Source organism: Oncorhynchus kisutch, linkage group LG16 (genome assembly GCF_002021735.2).
Source record: "Oncorhynchus kisutch isolate 150728-3 linkage group LG16, Okis_V2, whole genome shotgun sequence".
In the NCBI taxonomy this organism is placed as follows: domain Eukaryota; kingdom Metazoa; phylum Chordata; class Actinopteri; order Salmoniformes; family Salmonidae; genus Oncorhynchus; species Oncorhynchus kisutch.
This window is the reverse complement of record NC_034189.2, coordinates 52340398-52357013: the sequence shown is the minus strand read 5'-3', so window position 1 is coordinate 52357013 and position 16616 is coordinate 52340398. Positions and strand designations below refer to the sequence as shown.

The following is a 16616-nucleotide window of genomic DNA, read 5'->3' as shown; positions in this document are numbered from 1 at the left end:
CTAAGTATATCCTATCAGTAGGTTTATGCCTTTTGCATTTAAGGTGTTACACTGTAGCCGGTTGTGGAAGATTGTTACAGTATACCTACTCAAATATACATAAACAAATGCAATACAGTAACAAAAACATTCATTTATTTCCAAAATGCAGTATTTTTGAACACTTGTGTTTTGTATGTAACACTTTCCATACCCAACAGGAGAAAAGCAGGCAAAACATTCAGTAAGATAAAGGATTTTCTGTACAAAAATGAAAGTGGCTCATTATTTCAAAAGCACATGCAAAATGTAAGAAAATACATTTGGTTGCATCCTGCCTCCTATTTTGGTCTGGTCACAGCACCTCATCCACATCACAAGCCATGTTCTCCCTGGCTAAACAACGGGGAAATAATCTTCTGGAGTGACGGATCCAGCCGCCGAAAGCCTCCACATCAACTTCACAACATGCATCCTCCATTGCCTGCAGAAAAGGCATGTGTGCGAGGGGATAGCGATCATACACCTTCCATCGCCATGCTGGGAAAAAAACATTCAATAGGGTTTAGTAATGGGGAATATGATGGGAGGTATAGAACAATACATTCTGGGTGGTCGATGAACCAGTTGTGGACCAGAGCAGCCTGGTGGAAACTCACGGTGTCCCAGATGACAACATACCTGGGCTGCTCTGGTCCACCCCTCTGCTCAGCTGGAATGAGGAAGCCATGTAGTGTGTCCAGGAATGTGATGAGAAGGACGGTGTTGTAGGGACCAAGGTTGGCATGGTGATGGAGGATGCCTCGCTGGCTAACAGCTGCGCACATGGTGATATTCCCTCCACGCTGTCCAGGGACATTCACAATGGCACGGTGGCCAATGATGTTCCATCCCCTTCTTTTGGCTAGGTTGAAGCCAGCCTCAATGTATCTATAAACATGCTGAATTGCAGCGGCATCCAGCTACAAGACTCTCTGAAACAGACAAGACAATATGTGACATAGACCTAGAGCAGTCAATATGGTGAGGCACAATACACTGGATTACAGTACTGTGATGTGTCTATACAGTGCTGATATGGTAGTAAATTCACTGTATAGTACTTAGTAGCACATTTTCATAGCACTGTTCTTTAACCCTCTGAGTTTTGCTGAAATGGCACTCGGTACACCGGTTTCATCCAGATTCGGTTGTGCTGTAATACACGGTCCAATGTAGACAAGCCCACCTGGTGAATGTTATTGAATATTGTGTTGTCTGCAATTATGTGGTTCTGGATTTTTCGTAGTCTAATGGTACTGTTTGCTACCACCATGTTCTCAATAGAGATATACTGTTCTGGTGTGAACAGCCGGTGTCTTCCACCATGGCCTGACCGTCTCTGTTCTGGTGTGAACAGCCGGTGTCTTCCACCATGGCCTGACCGTCTCTGTTCTGGTGTGAACAGCCGGTGTCTTCCACCATGGCCTGACCGTCTCTGTTCTGGTGTGAACAGCCGGTGTCTTCCACCATGGCCTGACCGTCTCTGTTCTGGTGTGAACAGCCGGTGTCTTCCACCATGGCCTGACCGTCTCTGTTCTGGTGTGAACAGCCGGTGTCTTCCACCATGGCCTGACCGTCTCTGTTCTGGTGTGAACAGCCGGTGTCTTCCACCATGGCCTGACCGTCTCTGTTCTGGTGTGGACAGCCGGTGTCTTCCACCATGGCCTGACCGTCTCTGTTCTGGTGTGGACAGCCGGTGTCTTCCACCATGGTCTGACCGTCTCTGTTCTGGTGTGGACAGCCGGTGTCTTCCACCATGGTCTGACCGTCTCAGTTCTAGTGTGAACAGCCAGTGTCTTCCACCATGGCCTGACCGTCTCAGTTCTGGTGTGAACAGCCAGTGTCTTCCACCATGGCCTGACGGTCTCAGTTCTGGTGTGAACAGCTGGTGTCTCCCACCATGGCCTGACCGTCTCTGTTCTGGTGTGAACAGCTGGTGTCTCCCACCATGGCCTGACCATCTCTGTTCTGGTGTGAACAGCCGGTGTCTTCCACCATGGCCTGACCGTCTCAGTTCTGCAGAAGATCCACAAATATGATAGGTTACAGTAAGCTAAAATAATGTATTTTCTTTCAATATGAAATTACATTACTGTAACATTGGCCAACAATCACTGAGTAACAGAGGCCTACTGATATGTCAGACTGCAGTATACTACAATATACATACATAAAGAGCATAGTGTAGAGGGTAGGTAACTTACCGGTTGTCATTTCTGAATGTACGAATGATAGATGCAACCATGTAGCGGCTCAGGTTGGGCTGAACTCTGCCCAGCCTCCCTCATACTCAATCAATGGTTGAGCACATGGTCAACCAATGTGGCCCTGAGCTCATCTGCGACAACTGTGCTTCCTCTTCCTCCCCATCCTCCTCATCCTCTTCGTCCTCCTCATCCTCTTCCTCTCCTTACTCTCACCTCTAGCTCTAGCTCTTGCTTCACCATTGACTTCCATTTTCCTCCAAAACAGGAGAGCTCATCTGTGGCCTTTTATAGTGCTAAAGCTCTGATTTCTAAGTGAACAATTCAGCAACTAGTGTTTACACCTGTGAGGAGTGGGTGTTGCCAATTGGTGTATAGAGCTTGGCATTGTGATTGGCGTTGCTTTCAAAAAGGACTAAAGAGATTTAAATGTTGAATGCTGTGCCTAATGTAGAGAACTGTGTGTAGTGTTTTGCAAAAAGTGTGATATAGAATTGAAAAGCAGGAATTGTGTTTGCAATTTTGCAGACTTGGTTTAGGGATTTGGTACATGAGTTTCAGGTTTCGGTGATTGCGTTTCAAGTTCCACTTTTAGTGTGTAAACAATTGGGAAAAACTGTAATCAAAAAGTACGAGTGACCTAAGCGACTTTGAGCGTGGTCTGACCGTAGGTGCCAGGCACCCCGGTTCCAGTATCTCAGAAACGGCTGGCCTCCTCGGCTTTTCATGCATAACACTGTCTAACACTTTTACATTTTAAAGTCGTTTTCTATTCTTTACTTTTACTCAAGTATGACAATTGGGTACCTTTTCCACCACTGCCGGTACCGAGTCAATGTACGGGGATACATAAGTCAATGTACGGGGATACATAAGTCAATGTACGGGGATACATAAGTCAATGTACGGGGATACATAAGTCAATGTACGGGGATACATAAGTCAATGTACGGGGATACATAAGTCAATGTACGGGGATACATAAGTCAATGTACGGGGATACATAAGTCAATGTACGGGGATACATAAGTCAATGCGCAGGGATACATAAGTCAATGTGCGGGGATACATAAGTCAATGGACTAAAGATGAGCTTCCACCATGTTGTTTCACCTGTCAAGTTTTTCCAATCAGTGCAGGTAAAGGGGACGAGAGGACAGATTTTTAAGAAATTGAGGCGAGCAAACAAATTGAAATCGTGCTTGGTCTAACTACTGTTATTTACCTTATATTAAAGTGGCAATCTGCTATTGGTACATACATTTTTTGACTTTTGAATTAATTATATATACACCCATTGATTCTTAAAGACTATAAATTCTAATTGCACTATGAGATTACTTCAACTGTCAACCCCATCAGAACCCAAAATATAAGCTTGTTTTATTCCATTGTTTTTAAATGTGTAATTGTAAACAAACACTGTATAGCCTTAAACCATGTCTAAAACTATCATTTCTATATCATGGATGGTGGTGCATCCATAGGTCTGTCTATAAATGTGAGTGTGGTTCCATTTTTCCAGCCCCATTTCTCAGCTGTTGACCAAATCAGTGGTGTCCACTTTGTTGTCTGAACTGTAGATTGCCTAGATGGTTGCATTCACACAGGCAGCCCAATTCTGATCTTTTTTTCCGATCAGCTCTGAAAAAGATCTGATGTGATTGGTCAAAAGACCAATTAGTGGAAAAAAATCTGAATGCATCTGCCTGTGTAAACTCAGCATTTGTGACTTTATGAAAAAATGGCCACCTCCCCTTATTATCTCATGCTGTTTAGTTTCACTTTCTCTTAGCTATTAAAACAGATCACTTCAAACCACAACTGCAATACAGTCGATAGAAAATAATCCTACAGCTGCAGAGTAAGTCTACTTTCCTCATTTCATTTCAAATTCATGTTCAATATGAACACCATAACTATTATTTACAGTTGGGTGGGTGTCGTGAAAGGTTTTGTGATCATTTAATATTCTATGTTTACAACAGGAATAAAACGGTACACTTGGTTAAGTGGAAACTGGTAGTGCAGAATTGAATGGAATGTTTTTTAGGTGAGTAATTCTATGAATGTAGAATAGAACAGAGGCAGTAAGTACATTTACAATAACACATTACTATCACTTTCTAATTCCAAGAAATCATGTGGTCCAGTGGAAGGACTGAGGTGGTGAAGTACTCTAGAGCCGGATACTGTGAAAGACTAGAGCAAAAAAGTGCACGTTTAGAATGAGGTGATATAGCCTCATGCTGCTGTACACAGTTTACACTGTAGAGAAATATATTTTATCTTCATGGTTTGCACACTGGTTGTAGTTCTCCTATCCTGAATGTATCTATCTAGACTAATAAACCCCTTTGTCTGTTCTTTCACTTTCTATAGATCCATGTTGGAACACAGAGGTAATTTTCAACAGGACTCTTATGTATAATGTCATATTTTGATGAAGGGGTGCACTATAAAGTAAATGGTTAAACCTACAATGCTGTTATAGCTGGCTGAACTATGAACCAACTATCCATTGTGCCAATTAACAAAAACATTAACATTTCTCAATGACCTTTCTGACCTTAAATCAGTGGCACACAAGATGAAGTACTACACAGTTGAGACTGGCAATACTTTGGATTCTCATATTCAGTTTATGAGACGACTCAACAACACCACAAGATGTTTTACGGAAGTCAAGTCTCCAGAGGAGAGTGATGTCATCATGGCTTTCTGTCCCATCGTCTCTCGCGCCGGGACTGATATTGAAGCAGCACTGCAACAGATTCCAAGTACAGTAACTCATCCCAAATATGACTTCCCAAGCAATGTTATTTCCCTCTATACTAGATATTCTCTTTCCACACCAGATTTACTCAAAATGTACCAAAGGCATGAATGACATGACTACATTGTTTATTTGAGAGGCTTATAGGTTAATTTTGAAGTATTCCCACATTCTCTTTCTTGACAGTGGGTAAAGATGTCATTCTGGTAGTGCTGCATCACACCTTCAACCCAGACTACACTGTACCTGACAGCAGCAGACTAGTGACCAGAAGTGATGTAATACTCACAGTGGACTGTCTGTTCCATGAGAGCCAGGGACTACTGGACTGTCCTCGCAATGATGCAGCAGTCAGAAATATTAGGCAGAAGTTTGACACAGTGGACTGTCTGTTCCATGAGAGCCAGGGACTACTGGACTGTCCTCGCAATGATGCAGCAGTCAGAAATATTAGGCAGAAGTTTGACACAGTGGACTGTCTGTTCCATGAGAGCCAGGGACTACTGGACTGTCCTCAGCAATGATGCAGCAGTCAGAAATATTAGGCAGAAGTTGGACATAGATCCTGTGGTATGGTATCAATGAATCATCATTTTGAATACAGTATTTCTCTATTTGATGTACGGTATTCATTTTTCCTCTCCTTTTTTTACAGGCCAGAAATGGTGACTGTCTAGCTTGGATTCTAAACGCTGCCATGGTATGATAAAAAGTAACCATACATCAGCAACTACTATACTGAACAAGAATATAAACGTAACGTGCAACAATTTCAAAGATTTTTACTGATTTCCAGATCATATAAGGAAATAAGTCAATTGAAATAAATTCATTAAACAATCATCTATGGATGGTTGGTCACAGATACCATTAAAAAAAAGAGGTAGGGGCGTGGATCAGAAAACCAGTCCAAATCTGGTGTGGCCACCATTTGCCTCATGTAGCGTGACACATCTCCTTCACATAGAGTTGATTAGGCTGTTGATTGTGGTCTGTGGAATGTTGTCCCTCTCCTCTGTGCGAAGTTGCTGGATATTTGCGGGAACTGGAACATGCTGTTGTACATGTTGATCCAGCCCCCCCAAACATGCTCAATGTGTGACATGTCTGGTGAGTATGCAGGCCATGGAAGTATTGGGCCATTTTCAGCTTCCAGGAATTGTGTCCAGATCCTTGCGAAATGGGGCAGTACATTATGCTGAAACATGATGGCGGTGGATGAACGGCACAAAATGGGCCTCAGGATCTCCTCACGATATATTTGTGCATTAAAATTGCCATCGATAAAATGCAATTGTGTTCGTTGTCCATAGCTTATGCCTGCCCATACCATAACCCCACCGCCACCATGGGGCACTCTATTCACACTGTGAACAGAGTGGCCATTGAAGGTAAGCATTTGCCCACTGAAGTCGTTTACGACGCTGAACTGCAGTAAGGCCAAGACCCTGGTGAGGACGACGAGCACGCAGATGAGCTTCCCTGAGAAATTCTTTGGTTGTGCAAACCCACAGTTTCCTCAGCTGCCTGGGTGGCTGGTTTCAGACGATCCCGCAGGTGAAGAAGCCGGATGTGGAGGTTCTGGGCTTGTGTGGTTACACGTAGGCCAGTTGGACGTACTGCCAAATTCTCTAAAACAACATTTGAGGCGGCTTTTGGTAGAGAAATGAACATTCAACTCTTTGGCAACAGCTCTGGTGGACATTCATGCAGTCAGCATGACAATTACACACTCCCTCAAAACTTGAGACATCTGGGGCATTGTGTTATGTGATAAAACTGCACATTTTAAAGTGGTGTTTTATTGTCCCCGGCACAAGGTCTGTGTAATGATCAAGCTTTTTAATCAGCTTCTTGACATGCCACACCTGTCAGGTGGATGGATTATCTTGGCAATGGAGAAATGCTCACTAACTGGGATGTCAACAAATGTGTGCACAAAATCTGAGAGAAATAAGCTTTTTGTGCATGTGGAACATTTATGGGATCTTTTATTTCAGCTCATGAAACATTGGACCTACACTATATGTTGCGTTTCTGTTTTTGTTCAGTGTTAATGAAATATCTTCTTGTCTAGTGTTGGGGAGATATCTGCCATAATGTAGCTATTTAAAGTCAGAACTGCAGCGTATCTCTGAAGCAGACAGGTCACTTTTAAATCATTATTTTCTTTCCAGGGGTTACTGTCTTTATGCCGCAACTGCCCTTGTATGGTGTTTTCTTACATGATGGGGCTCATCTCAGGCAAAAGTAGGTTCCAGTAGGTTTAAGCATTCATTAATATCGTCATTGTAATTACAGTAATCATCACAGGTCAAATCAACAACTAACATCTTGTGTTTTATGTTTCTTAATCTTTTCAAGATCCATGTCCCTTTGCAAGACCTCATTCCAGAAATGAAGACTATTTACATTTGGCCCAACTATGAACATGTGATAATATATAGTGTGACTCCTGTAAACGTGATGATCAATTCCCTTAGAGAACAAATGTTATGGATGACATCTTTAATTGCATGTCATTTAGGCCTACTTGAGAAAGTACAGATAATTTACAGTGGTAATGTATGGAATTAGGCCTGGCTGTATCAATGTAACAATAATATGGAAATAAAAAAGAAACTGGATTTGTGGAAGGGCACGAGTCTCAACATCACTGGTTATACCCGGGAGTTTTCTTATATCTCTATAGGACAGACACTTCAAAACCTTATTCATTATGATTTTTTTTTTGTTGCCATTTATGCATGTGTTATTCATTGCGTTTCTATAGGCTATAGTAGTAAAGGCCAATTCAATATTTTATCAAATAATTAAACAAAAATATTATATAGCTAAAGGGGTCCCCCCCAGCGTTTAAGAAATAAAACGATGGTACATGTATCCCACTTCTGACACCGGTGTAGTGAACAGTGGCAGAACCCCATTTGCCTGACTCAAGGAACACTTGATAGCCACAATTTTAATAGGGATAGCTATGTATTTTGGAGGCGTTTGTAACAGACATACAAAGGCTTCACTGTTTTTTGCAGTAGCTCAATGACTGAACTGAGCTCAAAAGTGAGGGAAAGGGCTTTTGAACAAAATATTCCTACCGCAACATTGCATTCTGGGACGTGTCCCCTGGTCGGGTTGTTGAAGTCAAGATGGCTGTAAACACCAAACAGAGACTAGAGCATGAAATAGGCCTTAAATGAAGTTCCTTATTCAATAAAATCGCCCATCACCGTCAAGAGCCTTGAGCAGTAACATAACGATTTGTTGAACATTTATCCAAACTGTGGAGAAAGTGTTAATTCATACAGTTACACAGGATCACGGGCAACTGCGGGAGAACGTCTCGTATGAATTCCGAAGAGAGGGATTGTGAGTGTGCGCTACCACAGGCCGAGACATCCCCTGCAGGAGGATACGACAGGTCGGCATGGAGATAAATAGAGTGTCGTGGTTTGGGGAAGGGTGCATGTTTCTGTATCGTAGCAATAAAATGATTCCCAACGTATGGTTTCTGGCTAGCTAGCTATGTAACTTGCATGTAAAATGAAGTAAAAGTGCAAAATTCCTGCAGATTTCCAGGTATGTAGGCAGCTAGTTAATGTTGCCCTCCAGCTAGGCTAGGTCTGAAAAGTCAATTTAGCAACCGCTAGTTGGCTAACTAGCAATGCTACTTAGCTAGTTATTAACATAACTTTTAGGTAGCTAGTTTGTTTGCTGTTCTGATTTCACGTTAACGTACAGTTACGACGATGTATTGCTGAATTGTAACCATGTTACCTAAAACATTATCGCCTGAACGACTAGCTACTTAGCAAGCAAGCTGCACGGTCATCACTCTGTCTGCGTTAGCTAGCTGGCCAACGTTAGCTACTTGTATCGGTCTTGGCAGATTTATATTCGCTGTTCCTGTAGACATTTCATCATCAGTCAGAAATTTGTTTACATTAACATAAGATTAACTAGCGTCCACTTACTGTTAGTTGTTGTGGCTGTCTTAACTAGCTAGTTAGCTAACGCTACACTAGTAAAAATCGTTTCACTCGCTAGATAAGTAAGTTAATTTCTCTGCTGTAGCTAGCTGTAGTAGGTAGGCTAGATGGTTCTGTCAACAGATTTAGCTACATATTCCTGACCTAAGCTATTGATGTATTTGTTTGTTTAGAATACAAGAGGAGTCTGACATAGAAAACACGGAAGCAAGCCGAATGTAAGTTTATTTTAAGTTGTCAGTCATGTCATTCAGTGATTAACATACAGTAGCTAGCTACAGTACAGTACGTTAATTTAGTCACCTACCTCAGAACATGTTAATTGACTATCTATGGAAAGCTAATATTTAATATCTCCCTCCTTTCACTAACCAATGAATGTCCACAGTCATTTTGTCAAAGTGTCACCATCTATGCACCTTCATATTAATAATTTTCCTCTGGCTTCCACACACCATCCCTCCTGCATGGTCTGCTACTGCAGCAGGCACACAGTGGATGCTGAGTCCACAAGTTCCCAATGAAAATGAATGTTTTAGTTCTTAAATGTTTAGCGGCTTATCTAATTTCCAATGAAGACCACATTGATATTTATAAATGACATTAAGTTCCTTTTGTTTTTTTAGTGTTTTTTTTATGTTTACCACTTTGGATGTTGATAAGACTGATTTCAGTGCTGTTTTGATTGAGACTCGCAGCCAGTTTCATAACTCTCCATGCTTCCAATCTGAACGGCCTCCAATTCAGGAAGCGAGCAGCCGCCAAGCATCTAATAGAGCGCTACTACCACCAGTTAACAGAGGGCTGTGGGAATGACTCCTGCTCGAACGCGTGGTGCTCCTCGTCCAGGGGCTCCCACCGCTTGGACAACAACGCAGCCGCCGTCAAGGCCCTGGAGCTGTACAAGATCAATGCCAAACTGTGCGACCCACACCCTTCCAAGAAAGGCACCACAATGAACCATTGTGTAAGGGACGACTTCAAAGGTGTGTTGGCATAAGTGACTCATTCGTGCATCAATACTTTTCGGAGTGTTTCAATTGTAGTGCAGAATTTCAGATTCAGGCTGTTGATCTTAACTGAAACTGTAAACTTTTTAGCCATAACTGGATATTACATATGCTGCTTAATTAACTGTATTACATTGATGTTTTCCAGATGTGAATTACCTAACAGAGGAGAAAGTGTATGAGATCCTACACATCTGTGGAGAGAAGGAGGACTACTCCCCTCTGATCCGGGTCATAGGAAGGGTGTTCTCCAGCGCAGAGGGCCTGGTGCAGAGCTTCCGCCGGTCCAAACCACCCACCAAGGAGGAGCTGAAGTCCCTCCAGAGCAAGGACGAGGACAAAGACGAGGACGAGGAGGAAGCGGCCGCCTGCTCCGCTGCTGCTATGGAGGAGGACTCACCCGGTTCCTCTTCCCGGTTAGACGGCGCTGCATCAGGGGACAATGATGTGGGGAAGCTGGGTCCTGATGAGGTTTCTGTGGACATCGACGCTGTCAGGAGGGTCTACCAGAGACTGCTGTCCAACGGTAATATCGAAACTGCCTTCCTCAACGCACTGGTCTACCTGTCGCCCAACGTGGAATGTGACCTGACGTACCACAACGTCTACTCCCGGGACCCCAACTACCTGAACTTGTTTGTGGTGGTGATGGAGAACAGTAACCTCCATAGCCCAGACTACCTGGAGATCGCCCTGCCCCAGTTCTGCAGGGCCATGAGCAAGCTGCCCCTACCCGCGCTGGCCAAGCTGGCCCGCCTGTGGTCTCACTACAGTGCTGAGCAGATCCACCGCATAATGGAGACCTTCCAGCAGCTCATCACCTACAAGGTAGCTAGATTCTCTTGGTATTTTGTCTTTTGTTTTTTTTCAGCCTACATAGAGCTATGAGATTCCTCTGTAATGAAAAGCACTATACATATTAAATGTATTGTTATTTTAATTACTAAGGTGGTCAGCAATGAGTTCAACAGCCGCAACCTGGTGAACGACGACGATGCAGTGGTGGCAGCCACCAAGTGCTTGAAGATTGTCTACTATGCAAATGTCATGGGAGGGGAGGTGGACACGGAGCACAACGAAGAGGAGGACGAGGAGCCCATCCCTGAGTCCAGCGAGTTGACACTGCAGGAGCTGCTGGGGGAGGAGAGGAGAAACAAGAAGGGCCCCCGGGTGGACCCCCTGGAGACTGAGCTTACCATCCGGACTTCCGACAGCCGGCGGCCCCTCATCCCCTTTGAGGAGTTTGTCAACGAGCCCCTGAATGAAGTCCTAGAGATGGACAAGGACTACACATTCTTTAAAGTGGAGACGGAGAACAAGTTCTCCTTCATGACGTGTCCGTTCATCCTCAACGCCGTGACCAAGAACCTGGGCCTGTACTACGACAACCGCATCCGCATGTACAGCGAGCGACGCATCACAGTACTCTACAGCCTGGTGCAGGGACAACAGCTCAACCCCTACCTGAGGCTTAAAGTACGCCGAGACCACATCATCGATGATGCCCTCGTCAGGGTAAGTCCAAGGCCCTGTTTAGTTTCTACCACCCCGAAGTGTGTACTTGTTTCATCTACTCCCCCTCAAGAATTTAAAAGCATTGGAGTGGTGTTTGTACTGACTGGAGAGAGTGTCCACTATTCCTCACACTAGTATTAGATCATTATTTTACTTCTATTTTTCCTGTTAGCTTGAGATGATCGCCATGGAGAATCCTGCAGACTTGAAGAAGCAGCTGTATGTGGAGTTTGAAGGAGAACAAGGTGTAGATGAAGGAGGGGTTTCCAAAGAGTTCTTTCAGCTTGTCGTGGAGGAGATCTTCAACCCAGATATTGGTGAGAAACCAAGTCGTCAGTCGGTCGATACGTTGCTGACCCGTCACTGTGAGACTGGGATTGGATGTGGTTGATTTGTGTTGCTGTTGTGTTTTATAAAGGTCCTCGTCGTTACTGCAGTGGATGTGGTTGGTTTGTGTTGTATATTGTAAAGGTTGTTCCTTGTCCTTAACACGGCTTCCTTCTCCTCAGGAATGTTTGCGTACGACGAGCGCACCAAGATGTTCTGGTTCAACCCGTCGTCATTTGAAAACGAGGGTCAGTTCACGCTGATCGGCATCGTCCTTGGCCTGGCCATTTACAACAACTGCATCCTGGACGTTCACTTCCCCATGGTGGTCTACAGAAAGCTCATGGGCAAGAAAGGAACCTTCCGGGACCTCGCAGACTCCAATCCGGTTAGTATTTGAAGTCCTGTTTATTAATACAATTAGCTTAATGATATTCATCTCCAGAGTGGGATTTAAACCTTTGTGCTGCGACATGGCTGTAGACTCCTATGGTGTTACATTACATTTTACTTAGCAATTTCTTTCAGGGCAATCTAGACCTTAACATATAAATACCATTGAAATGGTGTTATTGATAAGGTGTTTCTGTCTGCTCTCCCCTGTGTCCTGTTCTCTGTGCAGGTTCTGTACCAGAGTCTGAAGGAGCTGTCAGAGTATGAGGGTAGTGTGGAGGAGGACATGATGATCACCTTCCAGATATCCCAGACGGACCTGTTCGGAAACCCCCTCATGTACGACTTAAGGGAAAATGGTGATCAAATTCCAGTCACCAACGAGAACAGAAAAGTGAGTTTCAAGAAGTTTTTGAGAAAATTATTTCACTCAAAATCATGCTTTTACACATTTTAATTATCAGGATTTTTCTATTTTAGATGTAGCTTATTTGACCAGTGGGGTTGAATAGAGTATGAGGTAGTGTTCCGTCCAGAGAATCATGCCGTTGTTTCATCTTGTGGTCGACAGGAGTTTGTAGCTCAGTATGCGGAGTACATGCTGAATAAGAGTGTTGAGAAGCAGTTCAAAGCCTTCAGAAGAGGTTTTCACATGGTCACTAACGAGTCCCCGCTGAAATATTTATTCCGGCCGGAGGAAATCGAGCTGCTCATCTGTGGAAGCAGGGTAAGCTGTAGAAAAGAGAATTTAGTCATTTGTATTTATAATTTTTTTGTGGTTTTTAAATGTGATTTAACTCTCCATAATGTGTATATCACACACAGAACCTAGACTTTCAAGCACTTGAAGAAACGACAGAATATGATGGCGGCTACAGCAGAGATTCACGCATCATTAAGTAAGGAATATCTTTATTTGTGTGTGTGTGTAGGTGTGTGTGGAGGTGATGGACCATTACTTCAAAAGGGACTTGACTGCAGAAAGGACAGTCTAACCATTTTGAAATTCATCAGTTTGATCTGCTGCTGACATCAGGGACAGTGACCAAAAACCCAGAATAGGACACTAATATAAAGCCTTGTCTGTACTTGACCCACCAGGGAGTTCTGGGAGACGCTGCACTCGTTTGCTGAGGAGCAGAAGAGGCTGTTCCTGCAGTTCACCACGGGCACAGACAGAGCCCCTGTCGGAGGCCTGGGAAAGCTCAAGATGATCATCGCCAAGAACGGCCCCGACACAGACAGGTGAGGATGTCTTCCGTCTGCAGCCCACATTTCTCACTCCCATCACGTTGGAAACATGCAACGAGCAAATGTGTTCAACTGTGTGTATATATAAATGAATAAAAATAACCATGTACTTTGCATGCGTTTTGTTGAGGGGAAATTGATGAATTGGCTTCAGATTACAGTGGAACTTCAAGGTAATCCCATTCCAAATGAATGGCCTGTTGACCTTAACAATTGGAATGGCCTTTGACCCCATCCCTCTCCTCTGCCCCTTTCTGCAGGTTACCCACATCTCACACCTGCTTCAACGTGCTGCTGCTCCCGGAGTACGACACCAAGGAGAAGCTGAGAGAGAGACTGCTCAAAGCCATCCTCTATGCCAAAGGGTTTGGAATGCTCTGAGGCTATGGCTGCCACACTGAAAGAGGACTCCTTTTCACAATCTCCCTCCTTCCCCCATATCAGAAAAAATAAACGAAAGATGACCAACCAACACAAAATCGTTCAAGATTCGAGATGAGAAAAGCCGAAAATCAACACAATGGTTAATCTAAAGGTAGCGCACTCTAGTAGTGGAGTTTGTCTGTGCCAGCGTCCCGATCTCTTGGAGCAGCTTCATTGAACTTCATGTGATCTAAAGTACGTTTCAATTGCCACGTGTGAATGTGTTCTGAACGCATCCTTTATCTTATTTTATTTTATGTACAGGGGATTGTTTTCCCCCTTAATATTTATTTTAAGGTTGAAATCGGTTATTTTGATCCTTGACTGGAATAACACCTTTTTTTGTTGGGAAAGGGGAAGGCTGGGATTATTTAATAATCTGGATTGTGACAATGACGATGTAGAAACATTTTACCATTTGTGAGACAGAAAAGGCTGCATCCATTCATGCATTGCAGTCTGTTACTTTGCGATTGTTCGGTTGCGTCGCTGTAGTCAGAAGCTGATGTGACGAGGGAAACCGTGTGTATGTGTATATGATGTCCACCCACCCACCCACACCTTCCATATTATTTAGCCAATCGAACCAGACTCCATTTTTCATGGAAGTGTTTGGAACTTGGAAAGTAATTTCATTCAGACAGCATCTTCAGAAAATGTTTACCTTGAGCATCTGTCCTGAATGACACCCTATTCCCTATCTAGTGTTCTACTGTTGACTAGGGCCCATTAGGGTGCCATTTGGGACACATACATTATTTTCGCCATTGGAGCACTGAGAGTAGACTGAAACTTTGTCGGAGCTGTTGTAAGTGCACTTAGACATTTTCAGAATTATTATTATTTTTGGGCTACAAGTACATGATTGTTCTCAAAAATGTATTTTTCTGAAGTCTTCCTTTGTTGCCCTTGTCTAACCGGTATTATATTGTAATCCTCAGTACATTTATATAATCAGAATAGCATTTATTCTGGTTGTCTACACTTCTAGAAGACCAACCCCAAATATGTCCCAGGTTTATCTTCCTTTTAAAATCAAGGCATTTTGTACTAAATTAAATGTCTACAGACATTTGCCAAGTGTTACTGACAAATCTTTGCTCTCCAGTGATCCTGGAGCGATCTAGAAGATTTGTCTCTGTCGAAAATAACTTACGACAGCCCTTTTTTTAAAAAAGGTTAATTTTCGATTTGGAAAAGCTAGCTGTGAAAATTCCTTCAGCACTGGCACAGTAAACAGTTGATTTGTTTATTTGTCTTTTAGTTTCTGGACAATTCCATAGGGATGTAATCACTGCTTAGGAATGTCAATGGATCCTGAATCCTGATGCCGTCTTTCAGTCAGTTGGGGCGTAAGCAGTCAGCCAGCTCGCAGTAATGTCACTTTTCAACGGTGCTCAGGGCTGCTTGTGAAGAACCTGCCCCAACAAATACATTTCAGATATTGTGCCCTGAGCCTTCCCTTCATCCATTGCTTCTTTGGGTTTCTGCTGTACCTCATTCATTTGTATCTCTGTTTTGTACTGCTGAAGTTGCTGCTCGCCTGTACATTTAAAAGGACTCCAGGGCCCAGAGAATGGACAACGTTCTCCCTGATCTTGGAATTGAAGCAGTCAGTTTATAGGTTGGTTTGAGTTAACTGTTACCTTTAAAAAATTTAAATAAATGTAATTGATAAAAAGGCTTAAAATCAAGTGTTGTGAAAACATGCTAAATAAAAGTGACTGCTTTTTTCCAACTTGTACTTGGTGAAGAGTTCATTTTAAACATATGCGAACAGATGGATTTGTATGACTTTTGAGGATTGTATATGTCATTTATGATTCTGAATTACTCTTCCACTTTTTTACTGTCTCGTACCCCAGTGAAGTTAACCAAGACATGTTCATTTATTCAACACCATACATTCAGTCGATTGGCTTAAAAGAGCTGAGTTGTTCAACCTCTGAAAGAGAACATATCACTGAAAGTTCAAATAAATATGTTTGCATTTCATTTGACCGTTTTTAAGCTTCTTAGTTTTAACAAGTCCAGTACAATCTGAGTTTAAGTGGAAATGATAGTAAGCCAAAAACATCCAATTATTTTCAGATAATGTCCATTTCAACTGACCAAGACATTTCAAAAGCACACCAGCAGCAAAATTCAACTACCAGTATCTTTTGGATTCAAATACAGACCAATTTTGGATATATTTATTACAAAATAAAAACATTTGATCACTTTAAGCCTATCAAACAAGCAGGACAAATAACTAAACTCAGCAAAAAAAGAAACGTCCCTTTTTCAGGACCCCTGTCTTTCAAAGATAATTGTAAAAATCCAAATAACTTCACAGATCTTCATTGTAAAGGGTTTTAACACTGTTTCCCATTCTTGTTCAGTGAACCATAAACCATTAATGAACATGGAACGGTCGTTAAGACACTAACAGCTTACAGATGGTAGGCAATTAAGGTCACAGTTATGAAAACTTAGGATACTAAAGAGGCCTTTCTACTGACTCTGAAAAACACCAAAAGAAATATGCCCAGGGTCCCTGCTCATATGTGTGAAAGTGCCTTAGGCATGCTGCAAGGAGGCATGAGGACTGCTGATGTGGCCAGGGCAATAAATTGCAATTTCCATACTGTGAGACGCCTAAAGCAGCACTACAGGGAGACAGGACGGACAGCTGATCGTCCTCGCAGTGGCAGAACACTTGTAACAA

The 16616-nt window shown here is 42.9% G+C and overlaps 2 protein-coding genes across 2 annotated transcripts; one reads left to right on the top strand and one right to left on the bottom strand.

Annotated features, from left to right (window-relative positions):
- Positions 1-120: 120 nt before the first annotated feature.
- On the bottom strand, positions 121-2495 carry LOC116354034 (uncharacterized). The gene is made up of 3 exons (XM_031792952.1): positions 2226-2495; positions 661-2037; positions 121-519 (listed from the first exon to the last, which is right to left on the bottom strand). Exons 1-2 carry the CDS (start codon positions 2233-2235, stop codon positions 1112-1114), a joined length of 936 nt encoding a protein of 311 aa, XP_031648812.1. The 5' UTR covers positions 2236-2495; the 3' UTR covers positions 121-519; positions 661-1111.
- A 5598-nt stretch (positions 2496-8093) lies between these two features.
- LOC109882797 (ubiquitin-protein ligase E3A) lies at positions 8094-15901 on the top strand. The gene is made up of 12 exons (XM_020474881.2): positions 8094-8419; positions 9161-9205; positions 9735-9973; positions 10146-10825; positions 10946-11512; positions 11685-11829; positions 12022-12227; positions 12462-12626; positions 12804-12959; positions 13058-13131; positions 13334-13477; positions 13744-15901. Exons 1-12 carry the CDS (start codon positions 8346-8348, stop codon positions 13862-13864), a joined length of 2616 nt encoding a protein of 871 aa, XP_020330470.2. The 5' UTR covers positions 8094-8345; the 3' UTR covers positions 13865-15901.
- The last annotated feature ends 715 nt before the right edge of the window (positions 15902-16616 follow it).